This window comes from Sorex fumeus, unplaced genomic scaffold (genome assembly GCF_029834395.1).
Source record: "Sorex fumeus unplaced genomic scaffold, SorFum_2.1 ptg000006l, whole genome shotgun sequence".
Lineage (NCBI taxonomy): Eukaryota > Metazoa > Chordata > Mammalia > Eulipotyphla > Soricidae > Sorex > Sorex fumeus.
In genome coordinates, this window is record NW_026606063.1 from 6,801,917 (window position 1) to 6,818,996 (window position 17,080).

General features: G+C 48.6%; 1 protein-coding gene across 1 annotated transcript in view; it reads left to right on the forward strand.

Moving 5' to 3' along the window:
* The first annotated feature begins 3,795 nt into the window (after nt 1-3,795).
* The window catches only part of CAPN13 (calpain 13), a 45,257-nt gene continuing 31,972 nt past the window's right edge, over nt 3,796-17,080 (forward strand). Inside the window, exons 1-3 of the mRNA XM_056125781.1 lie at nt 3,796-3,981; nt 13,043-13,115; nt 15,080-15,195. Of these exons, the coding sequence (XP_055981756.1) occupies nt 3,796-3,981; nt 13,043-13,115; nt 15,080-15,195 (375 nt within the window). The remainder of the gene's footprint in view (nt 3,982-13,042; nt 13,116-15,079; nt 15,196-17,080) is intronic.

Genomic DNA, 17,080 nt, shown 5'->3' on the forward strand with positions numbered 1-17,080 from the left:
ATGGCCTGGGCCCTCTCCTCAGTGGGAAGTTTCGGATGGAGAAACCAAGCCAACTGCCTTAGACTCCGCGTCTCTGACAACCAAGGGCACCTCCTCTCAGCCTGGTCTCTGAGGCATGAAGGGAAACTATCATTTTGGTTCTTCTAAGCCAAGATGAGCTCACGGCAGGAGGTGATCGCACACACTAATTCTATGCTTTGCTAAGAGGTGGGGGTTTGGCAAGGCAGTATAGGCGCCTCTGAGCATGCGCAGAGGCAGAAGCTACACATTTTTCTGAACTCTCCCCCATCAAGGACCATTGCCTTGCTCTTGGATTAGCAATCAATCTCCATTACTGTTTTCTAGCTCAATCCTCTCTCTCTCTCTCTCTCTCTCTCTCTCTCTCTCTCTCTCTCTCTCTCTCTCTCTCTCTCACACACACATTTTTGAGGATGGTGAAAGAATGAGATTCCCAAGAAGTGTTCGGGAAGCCCCAGAGCTACTCCCAGTGATGCTTGACCAATCACAGTTCAGTGCTCGAACTCGGTAGCGCCACACCCAACATTGCTTTAGGTCCCTCCTGGGTGGAGGCACCTAGGGTGATGGTTGAGGGTCCATGTGGAGTCAGGGATCAAGCTCAGATCTCTGTGCCTACCAGGCATGATCTCCTGACCGCAGGGCCATTTCCTTGCTCTTGAATGGTACTTTACTGGGATTTTAGTTTTTCTAATACTCGATGATCGGTATAGACTCCCTCCTACGCCCGTGCTCAAGGATCACTTCGGGTGGTACATGGGATAACATAGGTGGCACTGGGGGTCAAATCAGAGTTGGCTGTGTTCAAAGCAAATGTCTTAACCCTTTCACTATCTCTCTGGTCTCCTCCTATCCAGTAGTGAGTGGTGAGGTGAATATTTCACCTGCCACCTTCCAAGAGTTAGATTGAGGCAAACCACAGCACATCAGGCTCAAAGGAATGAAGTCACTTCTATTCAGCCATTTTCGCCTTACATAAAATCATATGCAACCAAACTGCTGGGTCCCTTCGGGCCTACAAAAATGGCTCTTTTCACAGGACTCACGCTAAGAATTCAAATATAACTGAATCAAGCCTCGTTTGTGAGACAACCATAGGGTTGATTCCTTCCAAATGTGCTTGTATAATGCCGCTCCCTCGGTGATATTCCACCAATGGATTTCTACCATCTAAATAATTTAAAAATACCATTATCATAAGTTAACTGTAAGAGCACTGTTGAGTTTGCATGCTTTTTTGAGAACCCAAATTTGGATTGGAAGCAGACTCAGATTCTTTATTTATGCTCATGACTTGCTCTCTGTTTCTCTCTGCCTGTCTGTCTCTCTCCTAATTCCATTCCTACTGTGGAGTAGGAGCAAAGGGGCCCCGAGGCCTTGAGGTCCTTGGAGTGACCCCACAGACCTTGCCCAGAGAAGGTCGTGAAACGCTTCAGACAGGCAGAGATTTCAGGTCTGGTGACTCATTAGCCTGGATTCAGGCTCAGTTCCAGGTCCCTTGCCCCACAGATGGAGGAGGTGAGGCGTGTTTTAGAGAAGCTAGCACTGTCTGGACATGCACCCCTGGCTTTTCCTGTTATCTCTCTGGGATAATTAGGGCCAGTGACCTAACACAGTAGAGTGTGTTAGGTCAGATCCGTCTAAGCCCACAGCAAGTATGGTGAGGTTGGCATCATTCACCAGAAAGACGAACCAGTCAGGTTCCGGGCTCAGTGACTCACTCAGCACGGCAGAATTGGCAGCAGATGGAGAGAGAAGAAGGCAAACTTGAGACCCTTGTGCTTGCTTGGGGGCGGGGGGGCTGCCTCTTCCCTGTCCTCCCCCACCCTCTCCCATTCGATCATGTCACCATCATCAGATCCTGTCCCACGGGACTCTGAAATCCTCTACCATGCTCAGTGCTGGCGCTCTAACGTGAGCCCAGGGTCACGCCTGTGCCCTCTCCCCCCCTCCCCCCAGTCTCTCCCTAGCCATGCCATGTGCCTCCAATTTGTTCCCAGTAGTACATCCTGATTGACTGTGATTGGCAGTAAACCAATCACATGGTTTCCTGGCAGTAAACCATGTCATAACCCAGTTTTCGAAGCTGCTTCCCAGTCATCATTACCTACAACCCTTGTCCCCAGCTCCTATCTACACCCCCACCTTCCTCCCAGCCTTTCTATTGCTCCAAGCACCCAAGGCCTAGCAGCCCGACTCCTGGGGCTTATGCCCATGCTGCTCAGGGAATCTAGAGGGACTTTTGAAAATAGGGTCCATCCACCAATTAGTTCTCCAAAAACAAGTCGTCTGTCTCCCAAGCCCAGTACCAGGCTCTGTTCCCGGGAGTGGTGTTGCCATCTCTTCAGATCTATAAGCAATTTGCTTTAGCTTTCCTTTCCCTTTCATTGTAATGCAAGTGTCTGATTCAAGCTTTTGATTGTGAAGGCCTGACCTTCAAAGAGGCCTGTTTAGTGGGGACGGCGTTGTCCTTGCATGATGCTGGTCAGGTTTGATGCCCAGCTCCCCATATGCTCGAAGGCGAGCACCTCCAGGAGTGATCCCTGAGTGCAGAGTCTGGAGTGTGGCCCTGAACATAGCCGGGTGTGGTGCAAAACCCAACAAACAAACCAAGAGGGATGTTTGGATGAGGAGCTTCCCTTCCCATTACAAAGTGCCCTGTCTCTGGCTTTGAACAAAACAGCTTTCTCACCAATAACGACTAATAAGCCTGAACACGCAGCCTGGGTTCCAGTACTAGGGAAAAAGTCAGGGTATCCTCTAGGGAAAACCCCCTTTGTTTCAGAGATGTCTGTTGAGCTTTGATAGTGGACACGGATCACTGTCACTGTCCTCCCGTTGTTCATTGATTTGCTCGAGCGGGCCCAGTAACATCTCCATCGTGAGACTTATTGTTACTGTGATTTGGCATATCGAATACGTCATGGGTAGCTTGCCAGGCTTTGCCATGCGGGCGAGATACTCTCGGTAGCTCCCCGGGCTCTCCGAGAGGGAGTGGACACAGACAATGGATGTAAATGATGTGGCCGTATCTACTCTGGATGCTGAGAGTGATAAACTTCTGGTAGTGAGGGCTGAGCGGGTTCTATAACCAGAGTGAGAACAAGGCTGGCTGGTCCAGTCACCACACTGGTTCCTACAAAATATGGATATGTCTGCGGAGGAAGCTTGCGGGATACCCAAGGTTCTCTGCTCCCGTTTCTAACCTACTGTACGCTATCAGTAGTCAGAGACAAGCTCTGCAATCTCTCCTTGGCAATCCTCAGCTCTTCCTCTTTAGATTCACAGGACTTTGCCCGCCGGCTTGGTTGAATGAGAGCTAGCTGTTGAGATGGTCTCTCTTTCTTCTCCTGATAATGAGTCGCAGGGGATAAAGATCAGCTTGGGTTTGTCTCTGTCTGGCCAGCATATAGGAAAGTGGTGAGCTCAAGGATAGAGCCTGCACGTTTTTTCCTAATAGTACAGATCCCACGTGGTCTCTGATCCCACCAGCGTTTCTGAGACATTCATGCAGTTACAAAGGACTATGGGAATAAGATGCTTTCGTTCTAATCCCGTTCTTTTCTCGTTCAACGGCCGAGTGGCTGTATCAGCAGGGTGTACACTGATCTGGTTTCAGTCCCCTTGCTTATATAAAGTGCATGGGGATAGGGTAGGGGACACATCGGCGTGTTCTTCTGGGACTCACCCCAGTGGTGCAAAGAAGGTGACAGCTCGCCCCTAAGAGGATCTCTTCTTCTCCCCAGGAGCTGACTTTCCCCCACCTCTTTGAAGAGAGTCATGGCGTACAACCAGAGCACCCCCATCATCAAGTACAACGGCCAGGACTTCCACTCCTTGCGGGATCAGTGCCTTAGCAGAGGCCAGCTCTTCGAGGATGACACCTTCCCCCCCACGCTGGCCTCCATAGGCCCACTGCTGCTGAAGGGAGAGAATCTCTCCCGCCTGGAGTGGAAGCGGCCACATGTAAGTGAGCCCGGGACATACTCCCCGGGGCCCTCCATGCCCTGGTTGCTCTTGTCTCGGGGCCTCCCATGACAGGAACCTGATAACTGGCTTCCAGGCACAGGCAGAATAGAAGGAGAAGGGGATCCATCTGGGCCTTCTGCTCACAGGACTGTGTCCTCAGTGGAACAAATTGCTCAAGAGGAAAACAGGATCCCATATTCTTAGTCAGTCCTCGCACAGACCACATGAGTAGCTAACATGCCTCAGTATTCTCATCTACAAATGGGGCACAGAGAAATGAATCAGCTCAGCGTGGATGCCCCGGGGTTCTGTCCACCACTGAGTCTGTTAATGCTCTTTATTCTGCTCCAGTCTCACCATCTTGACAGCTTTCTCTTTCCTATTAGAATTAACTCCATGGGAAGGTGTTTAACCACGGAGACCTTAGGACAAATACAAACAATGGCCTCACATACCTTCGCATTTTTACCCATATAAACGCATGACCGCCTAGAGCAGAATTTCAGACATCAGCTGTCAAATTAAGGAGATGCAGAACGGCACTAAAACCCCCTGATTCTCTGGGCCCCCTCGGGTCGCCAGAAACTCAGCCTTGCAGTGAGCTAAGTTCTGTGGGCTTCCTAGAAAGGTCTCACTCTCAGGGCACAAAGTCCCTAGTGAATGTTTCAGCCCACTGGAAGTCTCCATCAACCCGTGGGGTTTCCCTGCCCTAATCTGGACGGAAGCACTTGAACCCCAGTGCCTGGTCCCTCCTGTCAGTGCTCCTGGAAAGGTCAGAAGAGCCTTGAACCAGAGAAGACAATATAAAGCCAAAAAGGCAGATGGTCACTGATGCAGAGCAATGCCTAGGACCCCCGGGTACCGCCCATGGAGTCAGGTGAGGGTACAGAAAAAGTAGTTTTCTGATAACGATGAGGATATAGAACCCTGGAAGCATCAGCTCTGACCCCAATTTGGGATAGATTTGGAGCTTTGGGGAAGTCAAGCGTTAGTGGGGCATCAGGAAGGGGTGGGGGGCTGGGGATGTTGCTTTAAAAACTGGAGCTACTTTAGCTAATTTCTATCTTACCAGCCAAAGACAATAATTCCTCAGCAATGACACTTGACCTCTGCCTCGTAAGGAGAGCAGGGCAGAGCATGAGATCTGCACTCTGAAGCGTGAACGGGTCTATTTCTTCCCTCCGTTATTTTCAGAAGCTAAGACTCTTTTAGAATGTGGTGGTGGTGGTGTTTGGGGGGGGGGGGGGGCGGTGTTCCCCTCCAAGGTGCTGAGCAATAAATGTGAAACCATATTAATAGTGTGGAAGAATTTATAACGTTTCTATTTAGAACGGGTTGAGAGTTTCTTATTATCTAAATCCAGCAACATCTCAACTTGTGATGTCTTTCGGGGGCAAGAAGAAACAGATTTGAACAGAAGTGTAATATCTTCACCGAACCATGCCAGAAACCTAAAATAGAGGCAGCCAGGGTGGGTTGTGTTCATTCCTTTCTCTTCTCTCCTGTGAAACCTCACTCCAAATCTTTCAGGGAACTGTAGTCTCCTTCCTGCACCTCTGTTACATGGCCTGTAGCTGTGTCCCACTTATGTCTTCATGTCCCTCATCACAGCTGGAAACTTTGTACAGAGAATTTTCTAGAACATTCTGTGTTGTGTCTTCTCTTCTTTTGTCTCCTTTGTTCTTTGCCAATGCAGTCAGGCCATGTGACTGACTGGATCGGAGGAGACCGTGTGTGTGTGTGTGTGTGTGTGTGTGTGTGTGTGTGTGTGTGTGAGAGAGAGAGAGAGAGAGGAGAGAGAGAAAGAGAGAGAGAGATAAAGAAAGAGAGAGAGAGACAGAGATAGAGACAGAGAACTGGATTTGAATCCTGACCCCCTATGCCTCACTTTGCCTCCTTGTGGAGTGCCCTGCCCACAGGACTCTATCAGAAATAGGGTGACCACACATGTGAGCAGTTGGATGGAGGAATGAATGACTCTCCACCACTGCCAGGCATGGAATCCCACGCATGCAGTAGAGGATCTTCATGGAGGAGGAGGAAGGGTGAGCAGCAATGGGTCCCACACGCACCTTGGAAGGGGCATCAGGTGCCCTCTGGCACTGGTTGGAGTGGCTGACCCGTGGGCCTGGCTTAAGTACCCTCATTCCATGAGCCTCACGGTGACCAGTAACTCTCCGGGTAAGACCAGCATCAGCCTCACTTTGCGGATGAGAATTGGAGCCATCTTGGAGGTCTTGCCTCAAGTGACAACCTGCCGTTGTACCTCTCTGTCACCTATTTCAGGGCTTCTGTTGTTACAAGTACTCAATGGGCCTCTTCAACCTTCTTCTGCAGCTGGAACCATGACACCCAACTTTCTCTCTCTCTTCCCTCTCTCTCTCCTCTCTCCTCTTTCTCTATATCTCCTCCTCTCTTCTCTCTCCTCTCTCCTCTCTTCTTCTTCTCTCTCTCTCTCTCTCTCTCTCTCTCTCTCTCTCTCTCCAGTCTTTGTCTTTCTATCCATTTTCTTGTGTGCCTAGGTCCTGCCTTTGTAAGGCTGACTATTGTCCCCTATGCCTTGCAGGACTATTTGAAGGGACCAATGAGGCTAATTTCCAGAATAGTGTCTGGACACTGAGACACCTACTGAAGCCCCTTTTCTTCCTGACCACTTGGGGGAGGGATGGCCCAGCGTAGCTCACCCAGGACCTACCCCTTCTCTAGCTTTCACAGACCAATTCTCTCATCTTTGATCCTCGGATCATTTCTGCAGATGCACTTAGGGCAGTGTGGGGAACAAAAAATCATCTGGGGGTACACGGGAGTCTGACAAAGAGTTCAAAAGTCATCTATCTTCTTCCTCTTCTTCCCATCTTTTTTATTTGGGGGGGGGGGGGTCACATGCAGCCATGCTCAGTGCTTACTCCTGGCTCTGTGCTCAGGGATTACTCATGCCAGGGCCCAGGGGACCACATGGGATGCTGGAGATCCCTTCTGCCTAGCTCTGACTTGAGAAAGTAAATCTGCCTGACACATCATCCATGCAACCCTGCAGCAACTGGCTGGCCCCAGTCTCCTCTCCATCGTGGGTATCTCTAGTCACCTGGGAAGCCCAATAGCATGAGACAGACCACAAGACCCCAGCGGTAGAGCAGCGAATCTCAAACACTGGACCTAGATCCCTTGACACCGTGGGATGGGAACATCATGGGACACGGGCCAAAGAGCACGGTGGGACCTGAGACAAGAACATACCTGCTTATACTTTAAGATAAAGAAAGGACTGTGAGTCCCCAAATCATCTGGGATTCTAAGCATGGATTTCACACATACCTCCCAGAGGACCTACCCCCAAAGCTAGCCAAAACACTCTCTGAGACTGGGAGCTAGCTGATATTACTCCTTCATGCAGTACATTTTCACCACCCAGTAGAATATTCTGCCCAGACAGCTCGGTTCAACCTTTATCATAATAGAGTGTCATTGAAAAGCCGTGGCTGTTGGGCTCTTCCATGGTTGCAAGTCTGAGTGAGGAATAGATGCTGACGCTTTATTTAAGTTCATTTTCATTGAAATGCCACAGCCATATAGGTCAACGGAATTGTAGGCGCTGCTCTTCTCAGCCGTCACCAATGTTTGTCAGACGGAGGAACTGTATTGTCATCTCCGCTCCTACTCTCCAAGAGAAAAACATTTCTTCCCAGGGAAGAATGGGCTGCAAGCCCAAATAGGCTATGAGCACCCGGAGCAGAGTAACCCGGCCCCACCGCAGACTCCAGCTCCTGCTCAGCCCACAAGGAAGCCTGACCAGTCCAGTCAACGACTTCCTTCTTCCAGGTCGCCAGAGCAAAGCCTAGGAAAAGACTGAGCTCTGGAAATCATGCAACCTCGGGACTGAAATGAGCTTTCAGAAAAGCGCTGAGTTAATGAAGGGTGCCTGGAGTGTGGGCAGCAACGGCAGCGGGTCACACCAGGTAACACAGGCCGACAACTCATTGCCACCAAGTCAAAGACCTTTGATGCCAATAAAGCAAGACTCTCTAGTAGTACAAAGCAGGGCATGACCCTGGCCCGGCCCCGCCTGGAGTCCAGCCAGCTGAGACTCCTGTGCCAGAGGCCAAGTAACTTCTCTGGGTCTGCAACCGAGAGCAGCAAGTGTTCTGGGAAAGCACGTATGTAGGCCGTCGAGGAGGAGGAGAACGCAGGATTTGCCGTCCAATAGCTCCAGAGGAGAAGATTCCAGGCGCTCTGCGTGACATGAACCCTGGCAGACCTAATCAAAGAGCAATTATGTCTAATATCACAGTGCTCGCCCCAAGCTTGGTCTTTAGAGAAGGTTCCACCCTCCAGAGTAAAGTTGCCAAGATGACTTCATTTCGCCCCTGCTAGCGGCCTCCACGCAGGCAAAGGATCTCCCTCTATAAAGCAACATATCTGTGGAGGCATCTCTGGCTGTTTTGTGATGAGGAGCTGGTTCTGGTGATTACAGAGGCTGAGAAGCCCCCCAACTGCTGTGTGTAAGCTGGAGACCCTGAGAGCTGAAAGCACCCAGAGCCAGGGCAGTCGGGGGTGTGATTCCCAGCCTGAGGACGGGGCACACGAATGTCTCAGCTCAGCAGCCAGGCAGGGAAGCAGAATTCCTCCTCCCTCTGCTGTTTGTGGGATAAAGACCCTCAAGGGAGCACATGGGCCCAAGCACCTCCTTACTGGAGAGGCACATGGGAACCTCCCTTGCACGCAGCAAGATCACCTTGGTTTAATATTTGGGCACTGGGCCTGGAGCGATAGCACAGCGGGTAGGGCGTTTGCCTTGCACACGGCTGACCCGGGTCAATCACCAGCATCCCATATGGTCCCCCGAGCACCGCCAGGAGTAATTCCTGAGTGCATGAGCCAGGAGTCACCCCTGTGCATTGCCGGGTGTGACCCAAAAAGCAAAAACTAAATAAAATTTAATATTTGGGCACCCAGGATCTAGTCAACTTGACATCAACTAGAGCACCCCCACTTCTCTCTCCAGCTGGCTGTCCTTGTGCTCTACCTGGGCAAGCCTGTGTCCGGAAGCCTAGGGGTGCTGAGGCCACATGCTCCTCTCCACTGAGTGGATGCGGCAAGAGGAATGCCCACATGGCCGGGCTGCCCGCCTTTCGGTCTGCTGGGAGCCTGGAACAAGTAGTTCAGCTCCTCTGAGTCTGCTCCCTCACTTGGCTGGGGCAGGTAAACCCTGAACTTCAGCACGTTACAGGGGGGAGTTGGGCCCCGCAACTCTCATTGGGAGGCCTCCGGGTCTCTCTTGGTGAGTGAAAACTGCCCACAGCCACCCTCATCATGATGCCTTCCTTGCCCTGGGGAGCTGAGTCCATGGCAACAGGGTACCAGAGCTTGTCCTTCTGCCCAGGGTCTTCCCAATATCCTCTGTGGGTGTCCCACAGCTTCGAAATACAGTTCTTCTATGTGTCCTTTTTGTCTTGTCCTTCCTTGCTGTTTTCAGGATTAGTTGGGGCATCTCAAAAGCCTGGAGTAGGGAAGGAACAGGCCTAGAGAATAAGAGACATAAATGATTCTAACAACGCAGGTCTTGTCCATACAATTGATGGAAGTCTCAAAGTAATTGCCATGCAAGTTTAATGCCATTAAAATATGGGGTTTGTCCTTCGCTGGCTAAATTTGTTTTCTTTTTTATTTTAATGCTTGTTATTTGGGTGAATCAGAGCAAGCTGATAAATCAAATGCCTTCAGAGCATTCATTGGAAGACTGTAAATCATTCCTGGGGCTCTTCTGTCAGAGATTCTATATTATTAACTATCCTGAGATGGTATCCACCCTGATGTACCACATTTCTAAGATGAGACTTACTTGACAGTGGGTTAGTGTTTTTTATTTACTGTCAGTTCCTTTCCTGGGTATTTTTATTTCAGAATATTTCCACAAGTAAAATCTGGTGTGTGTGCATGTGTATGTGTGTGTACATATATGCTCATGCATGCATGTGTGTATGTGCATGCGTGTTTGTGTGTGAATGTGTGTGCGTGTGTGCATGTGCTTGTGTGTGTATTCTCTTTCTCTGGTTGGATGTCCAGGCTATATTGGCTTCCTAAAATAAATGATGCAGATTCTTCTTCTTTGTTTTAAACACGAAAGCTGTAGCAACAAAGACCTAATTCATTCTTTAAACTTCGAGAGAATTCGGTAGGAAGAGTTTGTGTCCTTAGAAGCTTTGGCTGAGATGTTAGAGGGACTATATTTGATGATTTAAAATGATATTGCAAGGTTATTGATCTTTTAGGTTATTACTATTGTGAATCATCTTTGTCTGGGTTCGTGTTTTTTCTTTCTCAGAAAATATCAGTATTTTTAAATTGATTAGCATAGACTTTTACTCCATGTTTTATATTGCCAAAGCCCATGTGCTTTCTCTACCATATTTTTCAAAGTTTCGATCGGTGTAAGCTTCCTTTCCCAAACAGAATGATGCATTAGCTTGTTGATATTGGCATTCTTCTATTTCAGACGGTGCTAATTGTTTTCTTTATCACTTCCTTCCTCGTATATTGGTAAAGGCTCTTGTTGTCTCTCTTTGCATCCATGACTTGAGTGGCTAATTAATGTTTTTGCTCTCTCTGGTTTAATAATGAAAGCCTTTGAGGCTCTTGCTTTGACTGCGGGTAGGTCTTCTGAATTTTACAAGTACCGCAGAGAAGGGGAGCAGTGCTCACGGAGCATGCGCCCTGCCCAACTCTGCACTGCTCTTCCTCTTCTACCTCCCGTTTGCGAGGGAGGGATCCAGGCTCTGCCCGTCAGGAGCAGATGCCTGGCAGAACGGCTTCCCAGCCTTCGCAGCTACCCCTTAGATAAGAACTGTGCCCTGGACACACAGGGAAACACAGGCCTGACTGGAAGAGAAAGTTGGTCAGAATCAGGGAGATGAATGCCGGGTAGGATTCTGTCTGGCTAACCCCCCAGCAGGGGAAGAGCCAGGGGTAACAAGGTCATAGTTACCAGCCTGGGGAAACGGGTTCATAGTTCCTGCTTTAGCCCAGCGCCCAGGCTACTCCCTCCCCTCTGCTTCTCCATGTGGAGTCTGCAATGGCCCTTCACCTCATTAGCTGGATGCCTCCTTTCCCCAGGAGACAGGTGAGTCTCTGAGAGCTGCTCACTGATCACTTGTCCCTTGTCATCCTGTTGCTCATCAATTTGCTCGAGCAGGCACCAGTAACATCTCCATTGTGAGATGTTGTTGTTACTGTTTTTGGCATATCAAATATGCCACGGTAGCTTGCCAGGCTCTGTTGTGCGGGCGGGATACTCTTGGTAGCTTGTCGGCCTCTCCTAGTGGGATGGAAGAATCGAACCCGAGTCAACCTTGTGCAAGACAAACACCCTACCCGCTGTGCTATCGCTCCAGCCCAATCCTGAGAGCTGTTCAGCATCCCCAAATGATCATCCCAGAGAGGTACTTTCCCCTGACCTGCTACCCACAGAGAAAATTCTGTCTGGCTAGTTTGTTTTGAGAGACCCTGCCAAGTCCCGCACAATGGGTAGAGCAGAGAGTAGCATGGGGCCTCCAGGACTCAGCCCCTCTCCCGGGACACTCGGGGCTGGCAGGCACCTCCTGGCCATCTGAGGTCAGTTTCAGAGGAGCAGAAGGAGGGGATGACCCTTCACCGGGGAGCCGGGCACATATGTTGGTAAAGAGGCACACCTGTTTGTCCTGCTGAATCACCCCAGGAAACTGCCCTTTGGGAAGCGTTGGCAGGTTTCAGGGTTTCCCAGACACTCAGAACTGAGGAGCGGAGGCTTTGTTTTCACCTGGCTACCCTGCTCCCTGGGGCTGCTTTGTCAGCAAAAGGGTGTGAGTCTGGGCCCAAGAGCACCAGCAGGGATGGTGGCAATCCAGCAGGTTTCCCTTATGGATTGACGGTGTGAGGTGCTGACCCTGAATGGTGGGAGGCCAGGGAAAGAGCCAGACTCTGGACCATGTGTTCCTGCCAAGTGCGTAGGGATCCCCTGAAGTAGCTCTTACCATTCTCAAGTCTGCTGGGAGAGCCCCAAACTCTCCACAGACACTGCAGAATCTTGCAGTTGCTCCTCTTTGGGGCTGCAGGTGTGGTGGATGTGTGTGTGTGTGTGTGTGTGTGTGTGTGTGTGTAAGGTGTGCAGGTTTTAGAACCCAGACAAGGGTCCTGGGAGCCAGCCAGGGCTCCTACCCAGCACCAGAGCTGGACTGGAGCAGGGAGAATGCTTCAGCTGCCCTCTAGCTAGATGCTTCCCAGAGGGTTTTCACACAGTGCTCCCAGACTTTGTGTGATCCTTATGGATATTCTCCTCTTAAAGCACTGCCAGCTGAGTGTGTGAAGTCAGGCCCGAGTTCTTCTCTGGGTTCTCTCTCTTCACATAGTTTGCCTACCCAGGCAGATCGTCTAGTCTGTCACATACACCCTCTTCACAATAGCATGAAACCTGAAGAGTGAGTTGAACAAGGCTAATTCAGGCATTTAAATTATCTATTTACAGAGGGAAGGGGAAAGGGAGAAGAGACAGGTGCGAAGCAATGGCAGCAGGGGTCAAGGGGACTCAGGTACATCGGTGTGTCAAGGAATGACAGAGCTAAATATCCACACCAGAGTCAGCAATGCTGAAATTGCAAGACCCACGCTTTAACAACCAAACTTAAAAGGTGCCTGTCAACGCGGCAGACTGGAGCTAGGGGCAGGAGCACAGGAGAGGGGACCTGGGAACACGGTGGAGGGAAGTCGAAACTGGTAGTGGGATTGGTCATGGGACAGTGCATTAAAAAAAAAAACCCAACTATGAATTACTTCGTGGTTCATGGTGCTTAACAAAATAAGATTGGGGAGGGAGGGGGCTTCTAAGTAATGTTCAGGGAGCCCAGGAAAAAAATGACGTTCATCCATATAACTTCTAAAAAATAGTTATATAACTTCTAAAAAGTAGTTGCCAATTTACAAGTGAACTGGTACTCCTCAAAGACAAGATGAGTCATGTCTTAGGTACCAGCCATAATTCTCTCTGTCTGTCTGTCTCTCTGTCTCTCTCTCTCTCTCCCCCTCCCAGGACTTATCAAAAGGGGCACCCTACTTCATCCTGAAAGGTGTGAGCAGATTTGACATCCAACAAGGAATGGCAGGTAAGAACCCTACCTCTTCCCTCTTGGCTATGGGTCAGGCCAGGCTGCCTGAAATCTGCCTCTGAGGAGGGATATTGGAGGATGCTATCTACTCACCTTCACCATTGCCACCATTACCACCAGTACAACCATCATCGCCTCTCCCACTATCACCACCACATTACCGTAAGCCTCAAGGTCACCTCCCAATCAGCAACACCAATATAAATACCACCATCACTATATATAACCATCATCACCACCCCTGCCAGTACCACCATCACTACAGCATCACCAACACAACCATCACTCTCACCATCACTTCCACCCTGCCGGCACCATCACTGCCATCACCATAACCACCATCACTAACACCATTGTTACCACCCCACCTGCATAGTTTCTCTCCCAGCTCCAGAGCTGGCGAGGTGGCACCCTGGGTACCACTGTGGGTAGTTGCAGATGCCCAATCAGTTTCAAGCCAGCCCATGGTGGGTGTACAGAGTCACTGGGGATGAGGAATGGTGAGCAAAATGGAGGAAATGGACTCAGGGTACAGTGCGGAGCAGAGAGGAATACCAGTGGCTAGAGGAGAGGAAGGAGAGAGATCAGAGAGATAAGCAAGTGCCTTTGGAGCTGCTATAATGTCTATGCAGACACTGAAATTGCTACTTCTTCTATGCCTTAAAAGATCCCAGTTCCAGATATGTTCAATGGGAGAGTCCGAACGATAAAAGCTTTTCGTTTAGAAAGTGATGAGTTGTGATAGAACCAGGGCTAGAGGTTATCTCCCATCCACTGGACAGCCAAGTGCTGATTTGTTGCTCAAGACTGAGGAATGCGGACTGGATAAGATAAGTCAGCCTGGGAACACCTATAGCCAAGTAAAACTGCTGGCCAGAAGCCTGGCAGGGCAGGACTAGGTGGACAGGGAAAGGAGACAGACAGAAAACTGAGATAAGGAGGAATAGTAATATGATAAAATAGAACAATTCAATACAAGATGAATAGCACCTCCTCTGAGAGCAGATGTAAATTTTGGGTTCACAAATCAGACCCACACTTGGCCTTCATCTGGTAGAATCAACTTGGTCTCTTGGGCCAAGTCGACAGAAGCCTAGATAACTTGTTTTCAGTCTCAGAAAATGTACCGACCAGCCAAAAATAACCTTCCAAGTGGGCTCTCCCCTACCTAGAGAAAGGGCCTCTCTGTGGCTTTTGTACTCTACATTGAATATGGCCAAAAATGGCATTTCAGTAATTGATTGATTGAAGGTGAAGGGCGGGAGATGAGGAAGGGGGTTAAGCATGCTCAGAACAGGGCACCTGCGAGAAGTCAAGGCACCTGGTCACCAAGGAGAAGGAAGAGGAGAGACCCCTGTGTGCTTAGTGATCGGGTAAACATTAGCCAAGAGACCCACAAATCTGTTTTCCCCTTTGCAATGAAAACCTTTGCACCAATGCTGGCAGTGAAATTCACTGACAGTAGCGTTAAATTTCTCTGGCAAAAACAGGAATCAGAAATCAAGTGGGTTCATCAGTTCTGTTGAAACTGGGGAATCTCTGCTCTTTCTCAGTACCCCACAACACGAACCACCGCCACCTCCATCACTCCTATCTCCACCACATAGCATCACCACCACTGTCATCCTTACTACCATCACCACATCCACCAGCACCTCCACCGGTCCTATCACCTGCACGTCACAACCATGATTTCTCCACCAAAGCTACTCACCACCATCATTACCACTACACGGCATCCTGACCCCACCCACCATTTACCACTGCCCTCACCGCCATCATTCTAACCACCCCTTCTCTCTCATGCTCGAACCCGGCTTCAGTGACTAGTCCCCTAGTTCTCCAAAGACAAGGAAAATGCATTATTCAATTTGAGTGGTCAATGCCTGTGGGATGCATGTCATGAAACTCCCAGCTCTGTCACATTGACTTCTCCTGGTTTGTGGCCCTCCCCCTCACAGGAGACTGCTGGTTCCTGGCTGCGCTGGGCTCCTTGACACAGAACCCAGAGTATCTGCAGAAGATCCTGATGGAGCAAAGCTTTTCCTATAACTACGCAGGGATTTTCCGTTTCCGGGTACGTGTACTCTGGGACACTGGCTTTTCTGTGTTCACAGGAAGGGGAAGGTCTGGAACATTCTCTCCCTCTGGAAGCCTGAGATGGGAGAGCTAATTAAATGTTAACTTACTCTTACGTTTTTTTCAAAAAGGAATTTGTTGAGCTGGTGTTCTGACAACATGGTGGAAAGTGAGAGTTAAAATGCTTTTTTTTAATGTGTAAATACAAGAAAAGACAGAAACAATTAGCAGAGGGAAAGACTTATCGATCAGGTACCAAGTCTCTCATTGAGTTTTTATTAGGCATTTCTGATTATTTCCATGTAGGATCTGTAGGAGGTGTTTCAGCATCTGATAGCGTAGGTCCTCTTTCCAATTGATTGCTGTTTTTTTTTTTTTTCAAAAATATCTTGCTAATCCTTGGGTACTTTTCTTATTATCAGAATTTAAAAATCATATGTCTAATTAAAAAGAAAAGCCTCAGTGCTGTGAAGTGGAACCGAATTAAATTTCTCTTGAAATTGGAAACAAATTATGATTTTATTATTTTTATTATGATTATTCCTTTTAAGAAATGTGGTGTGTATTCTCACTTACTCAGAACTAGCTTTATCCCCTTTGATAAAATGTTATAGCTCTATTTTCTTGTTGACTTTGCACCCTGCTTGGTGTAGGAATTCTATAATATTTTATGATTGCGCTGCTAAAATGAGCAAGGTTTCCCCCCTTAATTTTAACAAGCTGGTGCCAAAAAGAAGGCCAAGTCTTATTGTTTACTTGACTGTATCTAGCCACCATACTAAACTCAATAAATTCTATTTTTTTTCTGTATTAGACTCTGGGTGTTTTCATAGTTATCGAAATATTGGTAAATTTTAAAAATAACCATACATTTTTTCATTATTTTTAAAATATTTTTTCCATTATTTTACCTTGTCACAGTACTTAGCACCTCATAATTCTGCATTAGAGTCACAAGAGCAAAATCCTGCTCTTCTGATTTTTTAAAAAGCACCTTATGGTATGCCGTGCTTTTAATGCACTGTTGAATTCAATTTGCTAAAAATTTCATTATCATTTTTGCATCTCTACCCTATGTGGAATTGGTTCTAGTTGTTTATACTATTTTTATCCTGTTTGAGTTATGCCAGCTTTTAAAGCTAAACCCAATGAGCTTTTGACAATTTGACCTGAAATCATTTTTTAAATTTTATTTTTTTTATTGAATCGCCATGAGATAGTTACAAAGCTTTCCTGTTTGAGTTTCAGTCATGCAATGATCAAACACCCAACCCTCCACCAGTGCACATCTTCCACCACCAATGTCCCCAGTATTTACCCATCCCACTCCTCCCCCTGCCTCTATGGCAGACAATCTCCCCCATATTCTCTTTTGTTTTGTTTTTTTATCACGTATTTATATATTTTGAATACCCATTCCCTCCACCAGTGACCATTTCCCACCACCGCGGATCCCAGTATCCCTCCCACCCCCCACTCCACCCCCCAACCCACCCTCCCTCTGTGGCAGGGCATTCCCTTTTGTTCTCTCTCTCCTATTGGGTGTTGTGGTTTGTATAAGAGTTAAGCCTGATTTTCAGGGAGAAACGTTGGATGATTTACTTTCCATTGATCACTTTGTATAAACGGAGATGTCACGCGGCCGCATAAGCGGCCACATGGTTTGGAGGAAAAGTCCTAGTTCCCGCATACTTGAGCTATGCTTGTAGAGCGCCCCCCCCCCCCCCGCGGCCTTTCTTCTCTGCGGCTGTGTGCTGTCCCCATATTCTCTTTTGGATCGTTTGTTATGAATAGCAGAAGATGTCGTGCAGCCGTGAGAGCCGCTGCGTGCTCCTAGAATTCTAAAATTTTAGATAGTTAGGGTCTGGAGATATCTCTCCAGC